The 22040-nt window shown below is 37.7% G+C and overlaps 1 protein-coding gene across 4 annotated transcripts in view; it reads right to left on the reverse strand.

The window, feature by feature from the left end:
• PLD5 (phospholipase D family member 5) overlaps positions 1–22040 on the reverse strand; it is a 183561-nt gene that overhangs the window by 57314 nt on the left and 104207 nt on the right. For 3 of the 4 annotated variants that reach the window (XM_010391776.4, XM_010391778.4, XM_019281332.3), the window contains 2 exons: positions 15217–15385; positions 6995–7109 (listed from right to left, as the gene is read on the reverse strand). In XM_010391776.4, coding sequence (XP_010390078.1) covers positions 6995–7109; positions 15217–15385 — 284 coding nt within the window. Of the gene's footprint in view, positions 1–6994; positions 7110–15216; positions 15386–22040 lie in introns of those variants that run through there. The other variant, XM_010391782.4, reaches the window with a different exon arrangement.

Raw genomic sequence — 22040 nt, forward strand, 5'->3', positions numbered from 1 at the left:
ACTGGTCCTCTCAAAAAATCCTGCTCACTTCTTTATGAAAAATCATAGGGAAAAAATAGTCTATTTTTGGTACTGCTGCAGGAACTTCCCCCATCTTAACATCCTTCCCTCACACACAGTCTTGGAGAATCCAGCCTAGGAAATGCATGAAGAAAGCAATGGAGCTACAGATCCATTCACTGCCTTACATAAAACCATCCACTGAACATCAGCTGTCAAGAGCACTCTTTACATTCCAATGGAACATGCATCAGATAATATTATTTTTATGGTACATTGTGCAAAAACTGGCCATCTGGACAGGCAGAAATCTCTTCAAGATCCACCTTCAGGATTCCAGCCTTCCATGACACGAATGGAGTGTATTTTCTTTTTAGTCTTTGCAGAGTATTTACATTGATTCTCAACATTTACTTCACATGAAAAGGAATTAAAGACTTAATTAGAATCAGAAAATCCCAGGTTAGAAGGCCCCTCAGAAGATCATCTGACCCAGTTTTTTGTGGAAAAAGGGAGCCTGTATGAGATCATCCAGCACCCTGTCCAGTCACGTCTTGGAAACCTCCAGTCATGGGGACTCTACCCATCCCTGAGGAAGGTTGTTCCAGTGAATGATTGTTCTTACTGAAAAAAAGTTCTTTCTTACGTTGAGATGAATGTCCTTAAGCACATAAGTTTATGTTCTCCTTCCAAACTATTATGGAACTATTAAACCCAGCTTTGAAACCAATCTAGATCTTTCCCATGCACCAGAGCTACAAGGCCATTCCTCATAGAGGCCTGTTTATTTTATTCTTAAAATTGCCAGTGATAGCTCTATTCTAATCTCTTTACAGTCCACTGTCCCCATATTTTGAACATTTTCAGTAGTACTGAAACCAAGTGTTCTGAGCTTAATATAAATCCATGTCATCATTGTTTATTCTACCAAAAGCTTTCAAAAAACTCAAGTCACCCAAACTCCAAACAGTTTTAGGCCCAAAGAAACTTACCAGGAAATGTTCCCTCTTAGTCTTATAGCTTTATCTTTTCCAGAAAAAATGGCAGTTTCTCCCAAATGGTCAATTTTGCATTCCTAGGGTTTGCAGTGTACAAAGGGTCTAGTTCAGAAAAAGTGCCCAACTCACAGCTTGTTTCATAAGAAGAAACTGCTCTGATACTCCCAGACAATCTCCATCTTTTCTATGACATAACAAACATCTTTCAGTTCTTCTACAGTATGTTAAAAATTACATCTTCCCTTCTCCCACAAGAAGATAGGGAAAGGGAACATGATTGTGGCCAAAGGTAAAAGCTCATGCTCCCACAACTCTAAAACTATGCAGCACCGTAAGTGTGCCAACAGAAGCAGACAGAATATGGAATTAAACACATTTCATAATTTATATAAATCACATTCACTATTGCTGCCCATTGTGCTACACTTATGTTAAGACAGTACAGAAAAGTACAGGAAACCCTCAAACTTCTTAAGAGTCCCTTGATATTACATGAACTTGAGCTCTCTGGTGCCATGGCAGATTGAACCTATCTCAACCAGGTTCCAGTGGTCCTTCCTCCCTTGTCAGCCCCAGCTATGTGTTTCCTTTTTCTGTGTTATCCCCAGCCTGTGAGATCACACGCTGAGTAAGGCAGAAATCTAAAGCAAATGACAATTAAGCTAGCCAAAAAAACAAGCAGTCTGTAGCCAAAGCAGCCCCCTGAACTGTCTTACCACATGATCACTGGTGCAAGGAAGAAGGCAAGGACAACATATGGTGGGGAGAGCAAAGAGGAAGCTGGGATCATGCAGCTGCCCAGATATAACCTGTTTTAATTTGTCACGGAATGGTATCTGTTAGTGTTTGTAATCTAAAGAGCACAACTCAATGAATAAAAAATTTCTAGAGCTTTACTATCTACTCATTTATTTGTCACCCTGCAACAATGTAACTTTTTAGTTTTTCTGTTTTGGTTGTATCTAATTAGGAGAAAGTGTAATCCTGGGCAAATGTACATGAACTCCTCAGTGAACAACAGCTGCACGTGTGATCTAGTTACTGGATCCTGCCCTATGACAATGAATTCCTATTATTCTCCAATTTCATTGCTAATACTCAAAAGTGATTAGTTGAGTTAGATGATATTTTTTCCTTAAATCACACTGTGACACAGACAGACTCCTCTTTTCTTACCCGCCTCAGCCACCATTGACAAAAGATAAAATATCCCTTGCAAGTATATGAAAGATGCTTAATGAAAAAGGTGTATTGGGGTAAAAAAGAAATAGTAAAGGAAGCAAGCAATGAAAATTGAAGAAGGAAAATCCATTGGAATGTCTTAAAAATCATGAACACTGTCAGCTAAAATAAGATTGCAATTAGTAAGAGATTTAGATTCTGTACACATGAGAAATAATACAACCTGCTAATTGGAGACAGTGCTATTGAAACGTTACTGATGAACAAAGACTGGTACATAATTATGTGTAAGGAGGGGGAGGGTTACAAGCAATGTCTCCATCCAGTAGACTGAGCCACAGCTGAGAAAAGGCTAAAACAATAACCATGAAAACAAGCATTAATAAGCTACTGTCACAGTATGAAGAGGATAAAGAAGAACGTTTGTTTACACAATGAGCCAAATTCTGTCTAAAGACAGACCTACCTTTCACAAGAGTCATATACAGATATGCATAGTATGGATATACATATGTCCTACAAAAATAACATCACAGTTTATAGTCTGTCTAGTAATAATTTTGACAACATGAGCTGGGAGAACTTACATGTGGTTAATTTTTTTAAATTACTAATACACTTTTTAAAATTTTAATTGTGACTATAGAAAACAAATGCTCAGCTCTGGCTTCTGGTGCCTGTGTTGCCACTAACAATCACTGGTTGTCTCCAAGAGACAGAAGGAGCAAGAAACCTCACGTAACAGTCATGTTGTAAAAATAAATTAATTAATACTGTATTTGCAGAGCACTCAGATACCACAGTGAGAAACAGCATGGAAAGGCCTATGAGGAAATTAATCATTCTGCATTCAGTGCAGGATCTGGCAGATGTGCAATGAAGAAAGCCTAGAGACACATATTAAATATGAAGATAAAAAAAGATTCTAGCCATTACCAGCAGAAATAATATCCCCTGAATGAACATCAACTGCCTTAGGCATTAAATGTTTGATGCATTCTCATTCAATATAAAGGAAAACCCTCTGATTAATATGGTAAGATTACAAGGAGTACCAGCCAGGTATTTTGTGCGAAATACAAAATCTGATAATGTAATTAAAGTCTATCATAAATGTATGTTATGGGATTAGTATTTCCTAATTTTTGCATGCTTAATTTTGCAACTAAATAACACTCCCACAGTCCAGCAATTATTAGCAAATGTACATGACCTCAGCACTCAGAGAATCCTGCCGCCACAGCTCTAGGTGTGGTATGTGTTAGCACAATAAATCAATCCATGTTTCACACTGCAGCCATTGGATTCCTGTAATCAATCTCCCCTGCTTTACAGCTACCTCAAGTAAGTCAGGATAGCATAAACAGGGCAAAAAAAAGTCACTGGAGTGATGACAAACCTGCAGGTTCACAGCTAGCTCAGATGTCTACACTAACACTGCAACTGTGAATTACTGATTTTATTTTACTCCACATCAGTGCAGTTCTGCTCCCCCATCCATGTAAGTTATGCTTCATCTTACCCCATCAGCCCACATCTGAAGTCAGATTTCAACCTTCTCCTCTATTAATCAATAGGGACAGCTGCTGGAGAGGAAGGATGTGTGGAGAGGACTCTAGGTAGGATGTACCCTTGCTTCCTACAGTTCTTCAGAAAGGGGGAGAAGAGGCAAGGGGACTTGATGCATGCCTGTCTAGAAAAAGGAAAGATGTGCTGGAATAATCTGTCTGGCAGAAACAGTCTCAACATCTATGTTGAGATGCAGCAGTACAGGAACCTACCGTGGTTCCTTGTACAAAAAAGCTGAAACACCGCATGAAAACATATGGATGACCAAGTACTGGTCTCCAAGCAATCCCATGTGTTTAAACCCATTCCACTTCATCAAGGCTACTTAAAGCAGACAGGGTGTGCTACATGAAGATTCCTTTTAAGGTTCCTGGGCAATATATTAGCAGGTGCATCCGGGGCCAACAGCCAAATTATCCTTTGCCCTAGCCCTAGGAACCAGTCTGCACCACATGAGGGCACAGCTCAGGGGTTCTGATCACTCAGTCTGCTGAAAAGAAAGGCAAGACTCTTCCATCCTCTCCAAGAAATAGCAATTCTCTTTCATAATCAGCAGAACAACTTGGAGACAGTCTGACTCTTGCATACAACCTGCCTTGGAAAGAAGAGCCAAGGCTATGCCCACCTAGCAAGGTGAAGGCAGACTCAGAAAGGCAGGAAATTCCCAGAGTCCCACTGATTGCGTATGTGCTTTCTGTCCATACTACTGCCCATGGATTAGGTGCCAAGCACATTTGCTGCTTAGGATCAATCAGAGTAGTTTATCAGCTGATGAAACCCAGAGTAGTGTTTAGACTCTCCGCTGCCTAATTCAGACCAGCACCACAAGTCTGGGTTTGGGTCTGTTCAGACAAACATTCTGGTTCTCAATCTTGAGATGCTTCACAGCTTGGCTGAGCTACTGATAACATTTATTGCTTTCTTCTCCAAGAGAGGAATGTATCTGTTGAAAAGGGGGCATGGCATATTTTAAAGACAAATCTGACCAGTTGCAGGAAAAAAAAAATTAGTTGTCTTCATGGATATATGTCCACATGATAATGCACAGCTCCCTTTCAACAGTCGGTCCTGACTGATTTCTGAGGGTGCAGGTGACCAGCCCCTCACATGCAAAAAGATTAATAATTTTAGTAGATAGATCTTCCAGGACAGCATAGCAAAGATTATTGGTATTTTTTCTTTTTTTTTTAAGCTAGACTCCCACTGACCTTCTGTTTTACACAAGCAGGACATACCATGAACTGCTCATATAAGGTCTACTCATTTCAACATAAAATTAAGACAACTAAATCTGACTGAATTTAAAACTAATTTATTTCTTCTCAGGAATGCAAAACCAAGTAAAGATTTATCTACCTTTCATGGAGATAAAAACCAAACAACAAACCTAAATGAGTGAAAGAATTGCAACAGAGCTGGCAATCACCTTGCCATAACCAAGACATTCTAATAAAAATATCAGAGTTTGTTGAAATTAGCAGACCAAAACATGGAATAAGAAAAAAAAAATCCTAGTGAGAAATTCTAGAAGTTGCAGTATTGATGTTTGAGACAGGCCAACAGTACACAATGATATATATAATTCCAGGGTTCAAAGATGATGAAAACAAAACTCACAAGAATTACTAGCAACTTTCTCCAATCCTTTGTAGCTCAGAGCACAAATATATTGATCAATTCATTTGAATACTGTAAGATTTCCTGTCTCAGAAATCTGAAAAAGGCATAAGGGAAACTGAAGCTAGCAAAATTGTAAAAGCCTCTGCTCTGTTGTTTGGTCTTTTTTCAAAAAGCTCACAGGTTGGATTAATTCCCACATAAACTGAAGGATGTGTTAAACATTTCTCCCCCTTTTATAGCTAAAAATTTCTCCTCATCTTTTTTTGAAAGAGGGTAATTTTTGGTATTGGGTATTTTTAATTGATAGTTAAAATATCTATTGCCAGTACACCGATATAAATGTACAGGCCCACCTCTCCCATTCTCTGACTCACAGGAATTGGGATATTAGAATCACAGGGAAAAGAAACAACTTTTTCAAAGATAATTTCACTGACATTGATGTTAAAATACCTGTTTCTTTTTCAACAGATCAGAAAAAGATACTTCACATATATCTGACAAAGTATTTGGTATATTCTTACTGGTTATCAGAGGATCGATACCTCTTTTGGTTATGTAGCAGAAATAATCAAATCCCTGAAACAGGCAGTGTCATGAAATGATGAGGGTCTATAGTTATTAATTTTTAAATTAAATTTAAGTTTATTAAATTTAAATAACATGTTATTCTTGATTTAAAAGCCAATCTCCCTCAGGGATAAGGACTTCCATCAGCAATATTCTTTTACTTGTGCAGTGAGGAGGTTATAAGGAATTCCTTATTTTTGTTGGAAGAGGGTGCTCTTTATTCATTACCATGAACAGTCATGCTATGTTAAGGTGCTACTACCCATAACAAGTCCTTTGCTTAATTAATTTTTTTGATTTCTCTTTGTAATCCAAATAGGCATCTGTGTCAAAAATGATCACCATCAAAATATATAGGTTCTTTTTGCTCTTTGAAATGGGTATCCTACCCTTAAAATCATGCTTTTATCAGATTATACAGATAACTAACAGGAGAAATGTGTATGAGATTGCTAAAACTCCTAAGAGAGACAAATTTCTTTCAGCAATTCTTAAAATCTCTTCACTAGCTTCCACATAGTTTTATATAAAACAAGTTTATTCATGTAGTGCCAATGCACAATCCCTCTTTGGATAGGGATTTTTGCGCCTCAAAGTAACAATTAGGAAAGCAGAGACCAAAGAAATACACATAGCACAGAAAACCTTGTCAGCTCGCTAAGTCTGACCAATGGTCCAGTGCATCAGAATCATCAGTACCATACACATTGTTTTATAAATTTACTTTGCTGTTGCTCAAGAGGAAAAATATCTTGTCCCACAAAGTATTACCCCAGACTCTCAGGTTATGTTGCCTACTATTAAAATGGCTACAGGGAATTTAAACACCTATCTAATCATGTATTGCCTTTTTATTTGCTTGCAAACTGCAAACATCAACTACAGTAACAGTTTCAGATTATTGACACCTACAAACCCGAGAAAGCTAAAGGTTTATAGGGTAATAGCTCAATACCAGTAGTGGGCATTTTATGTATCATCCGAGTCTGCATTTTAAATAACAGGAACATCACGCAGCAGTCAATGGCAGGACAACAGAAAGACCTTGGTCTTACCCTTTGTTTTCAAGTCGTTTAATACCTTTGATTCCATGGGCAGTTTATCGCTCACTAGTTTTATCTCAATATTTCGGGACGCCAGATCAAGCAATTTTTCAAAAAGACGCTGACCCTGGGAAGAACATTAAAGGAAAGGAGAAGCTTTAAGACACAGAATTGATCAAACTGCATATCAACAAATTAAAGAGGCACGTTAAAACAAAAGCATTATAAACAACAGCTGTGTAACTATGTTCCTAGATATGATTAAACCTACCCTAAAGGTTAGCAACTCAAATTCGTTTTCTTGGAGAAATACTGTTCCAAAGGCCAAAAAGGTTGCTTCCTTTTCCCAGATTGTGCAATACTGACAAGGTGACAGGTGTCAGGCAGAAAATGAAGTGTCCAGGGGTTTTATGCTGCATGCGCACTTTTTGACATTAACTTTCTTCTAAATAATCACAGCCTCTTGACTTAGGATTAAAAGTTCAAGGAAAAGAGTTTATTACATTTTTTTTCTGTATTGAGTGATATTTTTGCAAGTGGTTCTAACCAGAGTACAACACATTTCCAAGTAGCTGCATGCTCATCTTTAGATGAGTTACACCATGAAGGAAAACTATGATTTTTAGGTATTTTACATGCATTTACTATTTATACTAAATAAAATTTTACTATTTAAATCCTATTTCTAACACAGAACAAGAAAGGGAATGTCATACTGAGGTGGATACATGTCAAAACAGAAATCAAGACATTTGTTTCACATGAAAAATAAAATTTTAAATTGCCACATTTTTCCATATCCAAGAAACTAACAAGAAGCAAAACTTCTGATTGCATTGTAAATGTTTAAATTTTAGGTTCAGTATTTTAAATTAAATTTAAAAAGTTAAGTTAGTAACATCCAACTAGACCACATAAAGAATAGACTCTCCAGTGTATTACTCCTGTGTTGTTACTACAATTACAGACAAAGTTCATTTCCTTGCTGCTATTCTAACTTGCTACTTCAGACACCACTTTCAATTAGCACTCCAATACACAAAGACTTTGGGCTTATGCACCTGACAAAATGCCTGCCCTACCTACACAGTTCACTTTAGATTCAATGTAATGCTTGTCCCAAGGTAAAGCTAAAACAAAAAAAGCAACAGCTATACATCAACTTTCAAACAAACAGGCAGAAGATAAAGCTCTTCACAGAACCGTTACATAATTCTCTGTAATAACTGTTACTCTGAGAATCTTAAAAGAATCTTTCAATTCAACAAAAATGACCAAACCAAGAACAGTTTGGGATGATATAATATGATGTAGCATGGACCAACAAAACCTCAGACAAAAGCCCTCCCCACAGATTGAAAACCCATAAGCAGCAGACAGTGGAAAGCCAACCTTTGCCCTGAAATTGACTGCACAGATTGATACTTTGGGCCTGCTGGGCCTTAAGCATTACATAGCCACAGAAAGTAGTGCTCCCCTGTCTACAGTACAGACCTATCTTTTAATAGTCATTTATTTTGAATATATGTGGCAAAATAAGAATACCCATCCTCCTAAAATATAGCTTCCTCAAAATTACCCATCAGCCAGAAGCTGCAATAGAAACAGAACTACTGTTTGGTTGATTTTTGTAATGTATGCCTGCTTGCTCACTCAAATCCATGGTATAGCTCCCTGCTCGTCCCAAGGCTCTCAAGAACTTAGCAGTGAACACAATACTGCCATAATGAAAGCACTGAAGAATAGCTAACAGAACAGGAAAACAAAAACATTCTTTGCATGAAGTTCCAAATGCTTCTCATGCTCAGATTCAGCATTTCTCAAGGTGACTAGGTGGTTCCATATGCAAGAAATGCCGTCCATGATTTTAACTCACACACCCAAGAGCCCTGAGTTGCTGTCTAAGTCAAGAAGCGGCTTTCCCTCACATACCTCATCAAGCTAAAAAAAATCCTTAATTCTTATACCAGAGATTGTGCTGGATCTTTTAAAGAAGAAGAGCAGATGTTACAGAGAATGTAAAAACTAATGAGATAAGAGTGGGGAGGAGATGGATGCTGCATATGGAGTTGTGCAGCTGCTCCAGCACAGTTCTGGGGCAGCGGAGGCGCACTGACCAATCTTCCTGGGCGCCCTGCTCCCTCCCAGAGGGTTTCTCCTGCAAGTGCGACAGTCTGGCACTGTTAGGCTCTAACGAAATATGGGAACAGCAATCGCTGCCTTGCTGTCTGCTGAATTCCCAATCCTTGCTTTGCCCTATCCCCCAGCTAACCCAAAGTGTCAGCTCCTGGCATGTCAGAGCTCAGCCAGCCTTTGGATGTGCTTCATATGGGTTCCCCCACTGGAAACACCAGCAGTTTTGGTTTTCATTAGCCACATCTTTGCAAAAGTGAGCGGGGAAAATTAAGGACTAAAAGGTTTGCATTATGCATAATAATTAATATACATATAAATAGAAACAGCTACTCAGAAAGGTTCTCTATGTTGATTCCATTTACTAGGTAGAAAAATAAACACTGGTTTTGTTTAGGTTATCTGTAAAAACTGATTTTGTCTAGAAGTACAGCAGAAAGCTCTAGCATACAAAAATAAATGTGGAAAATGCATTCATAAATTTGATGGAAACTTATTATCATTATCAATACAAATTAATGCGTTAGCTGTTCTGATAAAGAAATGCTTAGAAAGTTAATTTCTAAAACTGATAAAATGAATTGCTTCAGGGGGATGGTTCCTAATTTTATTTCCCTATGGTAGTTATTTTTGGATATTACTGTCACTTCTACCTGCAGGAGATTTACATATGATTTATAAAAGCTTTGATAAACAAGCCTGGACTTTCTGTATTAACTGTAGTTTGGACAAAAAAGAACCTGGCAGCACCTCCTGAGTTTTCCTTGATATTAGTACTCCCTGATGTAACCAACATAAGCATAGCTGTCTCCTACAGGCCATGCTGCTGAACAGCCCATCCTATGGGTTAATAGATCGCTTGGAGTGCAGCCCTGCATTCCAATGAAACCATCTTCTCTGAAAATGCATCTGTTTTCCCATCAGGGACACCACAGACTATTCATTTACAGTTTGTTTTTTTTCAATTATGTTTATAAATGGTAAAACCTCAAATTGATTCAATATTTAAAGTATCTCTAAGTAGTGATGGTTAAAACTAGGAGTGCACTCACCACAAATATCTGTGTTTATACAGGTACACAAAAACCACCACCCGTGACAGAATTGGAAAGAATTCCCTTTGTCTCACCTGTCACTGCATCATCCCTCAGCAGGCATTCATACCCTCACCGAGGCTTCAGCTAGACACACCAAACTATGAAAAATTCACAACTTGCTTTTAAAAGCAAGTAAATAGGGTTACTAGAAATTCTTCCTTCACTGCTGAAGAACCTAGACTTCTTCTCCATTAATATTAATTTGGAACTCCGTTTCTACACTTTCTGACATGTTTACTTGTAATTTTACTGGTTCGTTCTATGAAAAGGAAAAAAGATGGGATGGAAGGTCTGAAATGTTTTGTTACTGCTGTCAGAACATTTGAAATGCTTCTGTTGAATACAAACCCTTATGCTGTCATTCAGACCACACTCCTTTTGTGAGACAATACCAGGCTGCTGCGCGGCTACGTGACAGTGATCAGAAGCATTTCTATATACCCAGCTTGTGAGGACTGACAAATAGGAGCAGCCAAGTGCTATGAAACTGTGGCTACCTTATACCAATATCTGCATTTTAACAAACAATACCATCAGAAATCTGCTTATCCTGATAAAATTTTCTGTTACACTTTTCGCTGGCCTGTTTGAAAAAAACTTACCAAAAGTGACAAATATGAATGTAAAAAGTATTTATCACATGAAAAAATGTACTTTTGCATGGTAGCTTTAAACTATCACGAATCTCAAACATCAGTTCCAACTCTACCTGCCACAGAAAACTGGTGAATGTAAAAAACCAAAAAAAAAGAAAGCTGTCATTACTAAAATGTCCTGAAGTTTCCCCCAAAGCAACTTATTGGCAGTCTCTAGACAAGCTGATTGTAGCCTGGCTGATTTCCCTTGCCTGCTCTTGTCTCTATCAGCATAGGTTCCTCATTAGAAATAACATGGGGAAATACAAACATGAAAATGCTGTATTTACTGAAGGACTCTCAAATTGTTTTATTGTATTCTTCAGTAACACAGATTCCTACAGTTCAGAAAATGCTTATCTTTTTAATCCCACAGAAAAAACCTGGTTATTTCACAGACTTCTCTTCTGGTTTTTTTAGATGTAATTCTACTATTTTTTCCCCCAAGTTTTCCTATAATCAAGCCTCTGGGTATATTTCTAAAACATCACTAAAAACCCTAGCATGCTGGCAGAAACCAATAGAGCAAATACACCAAGAAATCCTAACTTTTACTGCTGCTATTTAATACAGAACTTCAGAAACTTAAATGCTTTCCTCAATTCTTCTAACCAAACAACTAATGCAAAGGGAGGGAATATGCTTTCATTTTGAAAACTCCTTTCATGGAATTTATTTTCTATGCCTCAGTCAGTACCAGGGAAACACCACCACCTGAAGAGGGGAGATGTTTGTGTAAAGATGAGCTGATAGATGTCTATAGCTCATCCTATCCAATTTCTGCTGGGAGCTGCTAGGTGTGGAGATACCCTTTTCTTTTTTTATTTATTTCCATTTTTTAATAATTTTCAAGGAAGGGAACTTATGCTCTTTCACTAACATTTGCTCTACCAAACAAATCACTTAAGCTTCTTGGGCAATGCATGTGTGAGTGACTCACGACTTCTCATCAGAGATTCATTACAAATCTGGACAGCTGCCTTACATGAGACAAAGTATCAGATGGATGGGGCACCTCCCATCAAGCCATTTGGGAGATGTGCAGTACGTTGGTGAACAAAATCAGAAGAATCTATTTTTTATGTGATACTTGTGAAAATCAGATGCAGATCTACCCTTCAATCATCTTATGTTCATCCAAATATCCATCCAGGGACAGCTGTGTCATACTCATGGCAATACCAATAAGCCATGAGGCATTGATTCTGATTTGTGAAAAACAAACTGAAGTCTGTGAAGGACTTCCTGGAAATCTAAAAGGTCATTCTAAATTAAAGTTTCAAAATATAAGATGAGCCAGAGGAAATGAACTGTGAAAATTGTGAACTGGAATGATCTTGTATTCACCTCTCTCTTTTCAGTGAAAATGAATCAAAAGCCATCCTCAAAAAAATGTTTCCATTTTCCTCTAATATCTCTAAACTGGCACAGGAAGAGTCACATACATTCCACAAAAACCTCAATGCTTTTCCATGACAACTGTCCTGCTATCTTGAAAACACACATATGACAACACAAAGTCACCACAATATGTGGATTTTTTTCTGAATGATAAAAGCAGTGTAGAGAGAACTCACCATTTTGCAAAGCAAGTATTTGTTTACTTGACTGCTTTATCTGTTGAAGCACAGAAACACTGTCTCATCATGTGTCTGCCTTTAGAGAATCCAATTTAGCAAAACTCATCATCTCAGATGACTGAGTGTGGCTGCTGTGACCTGGACAGCTCAGCTGGCATTAAATGTTTATTCAGATTCTTAACAACAAAATATGGACAAGCAAGAGTCAAGGACACCAGGTAATGTACCCCCAAACAAAAATAAAGAAAAATACAGCAGGAAGTTCTGCAATTTTATATATGCAAATGTCTGTATTTATATATACACATATATATATATGTATGTCCAATATATATTTGGACAATGGACGATATGTATACATACAGATGACACATATATTTGGCATATACATGTATGTGTGTATACAAAGTTGCAGAATTTCCTGCTGTATTTTTCTTCAATATGTATATTGCCCATATGTGTGTGTACATGTATGTATGGATGCATGTAGGTATGTGACTACACAGACTTACATAGAGAATGTAGTTAAACCTTGCAACTAATTAAGAAAAAGAAATCTAGCCAACTCTGCTTTTCTCCTTCAAAAACCCATGTCTGTTAAGTGCTCTTGTGGAAAACCTTGCTTTCCAATATGCCTTGACTATTCATAAAACGAGAATTGCTAATTATAGAGCAGGATGTGGGTCCATATGGAAAATGGATATGTCCTTAGTTTCTAAAAAGCAAGAATCATTCACAGAACAACTAGAACTCATTCACTAAGCACTGTACTACCTGGGAGTTTTACATCTTACCCCCTTACCTTTCATAATGCTCCTGCTATGTTAGGAAAATTTCCCCAAACTCAAACTGTAAAGACTTGAGGGCATTGGACTTATTCTTCAAACAATTATAGTGTATATATATATAAAAATATATATATATATGGATTATAGTTATTGAAGCTCCTCTGAAATTTCACTTTCATTTCACCAAGTGGAGAAAGCAGATGTAATGATTCAAGTTTTCTCCCTTCCCTTTCTCAGACTGAGCTTTGTGTACATTCTCTGGGGCAGCAATTTGCTAAGAAACACTGCCTCTTGGCAATTTTTTAGCAATCAGACTGGCCAATAACAATACAGTGTTTTAGCATGAATAGACAAGCCTGACAGAAAGATCTATCAGCTGTTCAGCCCACACTGCTGTACAAATGAGGAAATGACTGGAATATTAATTGCCTTTAAACACAAGTAATTACTCATTTTTGTAAGACTACTAGCAGGCAGAAGAAGATAACTCAAATAGAATATTATGAAAAATGTTTCATTTTTCTGGCTTTAACTGTGCATTTGAGGACAAAAGACCAAATCCACCTCTTAGATGTCTCTTCTTCTTCTCCCTGCTGAATAGTATCTTACAGTTTTTACTTTGCAATGCGAATGTGGATTTGATGCTTAACTAGTGAAATCCCAATTTCCAGTTCACTATTTTTTGTCCTCTGTTTGGGATTTGTTAGGCTCTGCCAGTTTTGAAGCAAATGACAGGCTGAATTTTTTTCAGACAATACTTTTGAAAGATTCATGCACACATCAATTCATGCACATCCTAGAAACATCTAAGGCACCATCTCTTTGAATTCATCGCTTGAATGACAGTACATGTGTTTGAAGTTACTTAGGCAATAAATTTAAATAAAGCTTAGCTGCATAATTACATTGTGAAAAAAGTCAATATTTTGATATTCCATAAATTTATTCACAAACCATATTCCAATATTTATAAGCACTCTGAAATGAAGGGTTTGCATTACATTTTATATTCATCTGCTCACCTTATATTTTCAGTATTTTAAATGGACAGGCAGCAAACTTACTCTGAAGAAAAGTTAATGTATGCTGCTCAACTAGGCTACAGTCTATTTCAAAAGAAGCAGAATATAGTTGGTTAGAATACCAGGATTTGCCTATCATCTACCAAAAGGCATTTTTTACTGCACAGCATCAACAGAACTAGAAAGGAAAGCCAAGAGTTTATGCCATAGTATAATAGAGTTGAGTCCTTACAGTTACCTGGCTGTCATTTTAGCCCCATTTCATGTCAGCTGAGTGGCTCCTTTTGGCAAACAATCTATCTAGTGGAAAAGAGGAGATACTCTCAGCCTATCACTTCTTCGATATCTTAGTTTCTCAAGTGATGCTAAATGGAAACCTTTCCTGACCATATTTCTAAGAGGACTGCTCTCAAGAATAAAGTGTTTGTTGGCACAGCATCACTGTAATGCATGTCTGCCTTATTCACTATGATTTATGATTTTTCATTCTGTTCTTAATTGCAGAAGTCTCAAACACCGCTCTCTCCCAAGAGTAATTTTGAAAAGCTATGAATCATCTGATACTATATTGTTCTTTGTAAGTCTATCCCTCTATTTGGCTGGAAAATTAATCCACAGGCTTGCCTTTTTATTTCATCAGTAACACCAATAGAAAATAATTGCATAGATTCATGAATATTCCCAAATAGGTGGATGTGCAAATATAGATACAATTTGACAGCTTTCTTAAGGTTACACAATGCCTTTCTTCCCTAAGATGGAAGTGCTGTGAGTATGTGTTGAACATTATCTAGTCCAAGCACACCACCACTCTCAGAAACTTTTCTATTGGCAGGAAAATCCCCATAAGAAAATGAATTTTTAGACTACCCAAACAAATAGTTCTGCTATAGGGAAGGGTTTTAGTTCTGTAAAATTAATAGTTTGACAATAAGAACAGACTGTTAAGGTCCCACTCTTTCGTTAGGCTAGAACATACCTGGCATGCTGATGGATGGCTGTGATTGAGGTCCCACTGGGAAGATACTATGTCAACAGACTTTTCAGCCATATTAAGCAAATTCATCCAGCCTTGGAAAAGAGACAAATGGGATGGTGCACTGTCTGAATAGTTGATCCCTTCAGGAATATTTTCCACAAGAGCAACCCTGAGAATAGATAAGGAAAAAATAACCACTTAACAAAAGCACTTTTCTTTATTAGAAGGTTCCAAATTGTAAAGAATGTCATGTTTTGGGCCTGGGGTTCAACATCTGCTCCCAGAGGCTCTCAGCAGTTTGCCACCCTGCAACTCTCTCTGAAGCATGACTGTCATGCTCCACACTTCCCAGAACAATGAAGTGCAGAAATGACCTACTGCTAGCGCAGCAAAGCCAATCAAGCTTTTGAAGCTCTGCAAAATTAGCTTACACAGGGAAAATGTTATTTTTTACAACACAGTAAGTGGGAATCAGTGCTTAAGGTGAGGATGGGAAGAATGAAACAATCTCCTCTTGCTTTGCCATTCTCATCTCTGAATATATTTTCTTTTCTCTAAGGAATGTGGCAAGATGTACACTCCCTGGCATTCTCTTAGGTCTGCTTTTACAACTGATATTTTATTACATCGCAGTCCCTACATACAAATTCTCCCTTTCCAACTGCTCTAAGCTACCCAATTTTTCTGCTTTTGTTTACCTGTGTAAGGCTCTAACTGGGATCCAGTGGTTAAAAAAAGAATTATGACCTTTTAGTTTCCTGCTTTTTTTGGAAAGCTCTTTGATCTTACTGCCTAGAGTATTCAAAACATTTTCAAATTAGACTACAGAAATTCATACGGATACAATCACATCCAGGAAGCCAAACGAGCATTGTAGTAAACTGTCAGCTCAAAATATGCTCCTCTGCTTCAGGGAAATGATGTGTTTCATTCAGCACACCACCTCACTGCTAGATTTCCTTAAATTCCAGCAGGTAAAGCCTCTCTCTACACTCAATAGAGGAATTTCAAAATGAAGTTAAGTCAAACAAGTTCTTCAATCCTGTCTTTAGGTAAATTTTCAAATAAATGCTCCCAACATCTGCCACTTTTACTGTGAATGATGCAAACCAGATGTAGGAAAGGTGTAGTAGGAACTTGGAGAATACAAGTACCTCAAGCATTTCCACACTGTTTTTGTACTTATCAATAGTGTTAATTATCAACTCCAGTAATATGAATATAATTTGTAAACTTTAAGTAAATCATTATTACAGAATTCCAGAGTAAAAGAGAATTGTACATATTTTGACTCTTGGAAAAAAACGTTAGTGCAGTATTTTCTAGTTCATCCTAGAAGGTTCACATGGAAACTTTTACAGGTATTTCAGAATATCAAGCACGTTTGTGAAGTGAATCCATTAAAAGATTGAAAACTGGTACTTGTAAACAATGTTAGGAAAACCCAGCAAGAACTGTGATAAAATCAACCCATGGTCATTACCACACTCTCAATCTCCCGGCCTGGCAAAAAATCCCACCACCCAAACCAGAACAGGCACAGCTCCTCCTGTATGTTCTCTTAGTCCCCAAAATCTGTCAAACAACACAGGTATCACTAAGCTGCAATTACCAATGACACTTTTCACATCTTACTTTGAACACACTATTCTATTTATTACCATTAAACTTAGCTACGTTGCAGTAATGGAGTTGTAAATCAGCAAATAAACTGTAGAATGTTAAAAACGCAACTAGATTGTTTTTATGCCATAAAGTATATTTCATTCTAAAACATTCTACCTACCTTGTTTACAAACTTTCTGAAATAACTAGTGCTCTAAAAATTGAGTGCCCTTTTAAAAACATTTAGAAATAAACGATTTTACTCTAACACTCAGGGGCTTAGGCTTACTTTTGCCAATAATTCTGTTACAGAATTTCATAAAACTGTGGTTAGATCCCTTGAATGCCTGGCTTGTTCTTTTTCTATAGTTAGAATTACTAATCATATTGCAGCTCTTAACATGCCCAAGTTTCCAGAACTGTTTTATGGAGAGTTGTAGGATGGCCACCTTCAAAGAGCAAGAAATTGAAGCTGAGAAGATAAAGTGATCTCTACGAGGACATATAACCCCCCTCAGTAATCCAGTTGCAAAGGTGAGAAATGAATGCACCTCTTTCTGGAATCTTCCATGCCCATCTCAATCACCTCTAAACATGGGAAAGAGTCATTCTGAATATGCTTAAGAGACATTCTTAATATCAAATGATTATTCAAAAATAAAATAATGTCAAATGCAGTTCTGATTTAGCTAGAATTTAAAAGTGCACACCACTCTCTTGAACAAGTAGTGACCAAAATTTCCCAACATTAGAATATTGCCTGACATACATGGTGTTTTCTAGTGGAACCCATACAAATGAATTACACAGGAGCCTACAAAACAACTGATAGGATAGAATCTGTCACAGTCACTTCCAGTGGCTTTTAATAGTGTTTCCTATGGGCTATACTGAACTCATGTCTCACTGGAAAGCATTAGCTTAACTTATATTTTTCCTGCCTCTTTCTCTGGCAAGTTGAGAGCTGCCAAAAACCTAACACTGTCACAGAAGGGCTAAAATTATCTGGAGGTCATTTAGTTCAACCCTCTTTGTCAAAGGAGGGTCAGCGCCAGCAGGTTGATCAGGACACTCTCCAGTCAGGTTTTTGCATATCTCCAATATCTCCAAATCCAAAACTCATCGTGTTTGAGATGAGGGACCTGACCCAAACACATACATGTTTATTTCTGACTTCACATGATTTAGGTCTGCATTAAACTATAATGCAGGAAGAGTTGTGGCTGTGGGTCACTGCAGTTTACATACATTTTGGTACAGATACCATCAAGATATGCACAAAAGTTGGGCTCTTCCTCATTTCTCATGCATTAAAACCATTTTTTTGTTCAAAGAAAGTAGCAAGGAAAACTTACTGGGCAATAAGGAATTCAACTCCTCCTAAAAGGGCCCTTGTCAAGGACAAGGCGCCTCTTGGTAAGGAAGTTTGTCCCAGCTACTGGAATGAACTTGCCCTTCACTGGGAGAACAGCTCCCAATTTCTAAATCTGCGTAGCGTTCACCAGGCTATGGCACCAGCACTAAATAACATACATGACTACACAGCTCTTGCCATTGCATAATTTGGGTTTGGTTATCCAGTAGAAGCCAAATGCATTCCAGTTAACAAAACTGTTAACTGTTCTGTTATTCAGAACAGACATTATCTGGTAATATTTTTCCTACTCTTCTGCTATACCAAACAGCAAGTACAGGGAAGTGGTCATAGCACCAAGCCTGTCTGAGACCAAGAGGGTTTGGACAATGCTCTCAGGCACATAATGTGATTCTTGGGATGTCCTGTGCAGGGCCAGGAGCTGGACTTGATGATCCTGATGGGTCCCTTCCAACTCAGCATATTCTATGATTCTACTTTGTGTTCTTTAGGAAAAATAAAAGAAAAAAAAATTAAAAAAAAAAAAAAAAGACATTTAATCTAGCTGGGGCACTAGTTAAAATGTTGTTTTCAGAGTGTAGATTTCCCTTTAAAAATGAAATGATTCTGCCAAAAACTTCCAGTGTTAAAACCCAACACCAAGCTCAGCAGTTACATAAAAAGTCAAGCACCAAGTTTTTATACTAAGTGATTTTGCCTTTATAATACTCCCTTTTTGGTTGGCACAATAGCAAAATTCCAGTGCTTAGTCAAGATGAATTTCATTAAAACTTCTGTGCAAAAATTTGACTTTGCAAGCCCAAATTCCATCAATAAAAGCTAAATTTAGCTTTCATTTTTGTTCCACTATGACCCACAAAGAGGTTCTCCAAATACAGTATTACAAAAACTTCCAGGAGAGAAGGTCATGCACAGACCTTGAGGAAAGTTAGACATAGTGACATAATTTATTCTGCAAAAATGGCAATTTAACAAAGGAAACCACAAAGGTACCATGGTGATTAAAACAGACTTTTCCTATCCTCAAAATCATTAGCAGATAACCTCACACCTGTTGAATGAAGATGTCCTTCCCCTCCCTGAGTTCCTGGTGCTCTCTTTCATCTGATAATGCCAACATAGGCTTGTCTCTTCAGTTTTACAGCTGAATACTCTCAAAACTACCTCACACAGACTGAGAGAGTAATGTTACACAATTTCTGCGAAGTTAGAGAAGAAGAGAGATCCAAGCTCCTCCGAGCTAACAGAAATGTGGCAATAGAATGGTATTTAATGCCTACCACAGAAAAGACCATGACCTCAATAATAAAACTCTTCTGAGCTCAGCTACGACTTGCATTTAGCAATCTAAATGAATTCAGTACTCGGTTAAGGATTCTTCTTCATCTTTGACAGTTCTTTGGTCAGAAAGCAAGAAGGTTTGTTTCTGATCTCACACCAATTTGTGAAAACAGAGGAAACAGAGGTTCCTAATTTAGCACATGGGTTAATCAGAGTAAAGAAGGCTAGGACAGTGAAAATAGGCAGATGATATATATCTGTCTCTTGAAAAAAATTGGGGCTATTGGCAGAAATTTATAGCTCTGTCAGAAAGCTTAGCTCTAACAATTCTACCAGTATGAAAGGAATTTTTTTTTGATGACTCACACCATATTAAAACCATAAACTCTGGAACATTATTCACTCCAGTTTTTCTCAATCCACAGTCATCCACTAAAGAAAGCCCAGTTCATATGCACTTGAGCATCTCTGTATCATCTGAATTTACTCACCATTAAGGGAAGAAAAGAAACATGGTAAGAAAACACTGCAATAGTTTGTATGAGACAATAAAGAAACAAAAGATGAGCAAAGGCTTTGACATAAGGCTGCTCTGTTTCAGACAAGGGAAAGAAAAAAAAAGAAGATAATTGAGAAAGGTCCACGAGTCCTGCCCCTACAGTAGGGTCCTATTTAAAGATACCCTCTTGTGACCCATTTTTCTTTTTTTCTTAACCCAGAAGCCCAGGAATCACCATCCCCTGGCCTGGAAGGACCACATCTACTCACAGAGTTCCAGTTCTGCCTCTGTTATAACATCAGAGACTTAATGTTTATTTAAAACCTACCATCTTTCTCACACCAGTGCTTTCAATTAAGGCTTCCACCATGTCACCTTCAAACCCTCCACATCCTTCTTCATCACGTCTCTTCTACCACTCTTCCCCCCACTGAGATCTAATCATTAGCTGTCATCCTGGCCAAGAGCACCTTCTCTTTAGCTTCTCAACTGAACCACAGCTCCAGCTCTTGATTCTGAAAGGGATTAAGAAATGCCCTTCCAGACAGGGTATAGTTACAACTTCAAAAACATGCAGAACAAACTCTGTTTTCTGGGTTCACAGAGAAAATATCCTAAAAAATGAGAGAAAGTATACCACAACTGTATTTGGATATTTTACTTAAACACAGGGGTAATGACTTGGAAGATCAAGTGCAGTAAGTCTGCTTTGAGATCAGAACCGGAGCATAAAGGTATGCAGGGTATTTGGATAATTACATGGTATATCCAGTAAAAAAAAATCAAACTGTGCATTATATGTAATATTTACTTTGTAATTAATTACATCTAATTCTTCCAGTAGGAGTTACAAAATCTGCTATCACACACTTATTCTGTGAATTTCAATTTTAAATAAAATATGTTTGACCCATTAAAGGGAATTTAAGAGAGAACAGCAGAGTTAAAAGTGAAATGCAAAGCAGCTGAGATTGAATTTAAAAAGGACTGTGAGCTCATACACAGTACTCAAAAACACCTAGACTATTAGCACCTGAGAATGTATCACAAGTTCTGTAACAGTCCTCTGACAGTCTTAACTGGTGAGGCACGTGTGTTTGTGTGTTTGTACGTGGGCACGTGGCTGAGTACATGTACACAATGAAAACTCTTTGATGGCATTTACTTGTCTGCTTTTTGAATTTTAGTCATGAAGACCTTGATGCTCAGAGACAAAATCTTGGGATGATGAATGCTTGGTTCAAAATTATTCTTTGAATTAGATCTGCAGTGAATGCAGATAAATTCAGGTGTATAATATTAAATATATTTTTATTGCAGACATGCAAGGTACAGAGCTTTATTTGAACATTTCCAAGTATGTGGTAGAGCAGACTAGAGTGATGTTCAAAATGAAAGGCTGTGCTGCCTTAAGCCAAAGAGGACACACTAGTCGTGGGCTTCTGCTCTTTATCACAAGAGTCAGTCAGTGACTCCTCACTCACACTGCTCACGTGGGCCAGCGTGGCACCAGGGCACCCTGACATAAGAAAGGGTCCCAGCACTTTACACTACAAATGCAAGAGACACAGATGCTTTGCTCAGTAACATGTAGCAAGAGCCGCTCAAGCTGTCCTGCACCTATTGCAAACATTTTGACAGATCTCCTAAACAGTGGCCAAAATTCTGTGAATACCATCTGTGACTGGACTCAGAAGGCACAGGCCTCTTCAGCCAAGTGAGTGGCTTGATCCTTTTAAACATGCAGCTGCAGAAAGTGGCTGTGGCACAAGAATGGGAATAAAAAGCCCTGCCAACCTCAAGTATTTACTGAACTCCAGCCTTAAGCACACCAGCTAATTCCTAAAATTAGAACTTACAGCTTTCCCCTTCTACGGCCGCCTCTTCTTTGCACATAGTTTCTTTTCACTTTTTCTTACTGATCCACAAAAGCAAGTGAAGTATGATAACTATATTTCAAAACATATTTTAACTCCTCACCACTTAGGCCTTGTTATATTTTCTGTAATCAACTTGAAGATCACTTCGTTATTGCTGTGCCAACATAATTGTTTTTGTGCCCAC

This window comes from Corvus cornix, chromosome 3 (assembly GCF_000738735.6).
Source record: "Corvus cornix cornix isolate S_Up_H32 chromosome 3, ASM73873v5, whole genome shotgun sequence".
Classification (NCBI taxonomy): domain Eukaryota; kingdom Metazoa; phylum Chordata; class Aves; order Passeriformes; family Corvidae; genus Corvus; species Corvus cornix.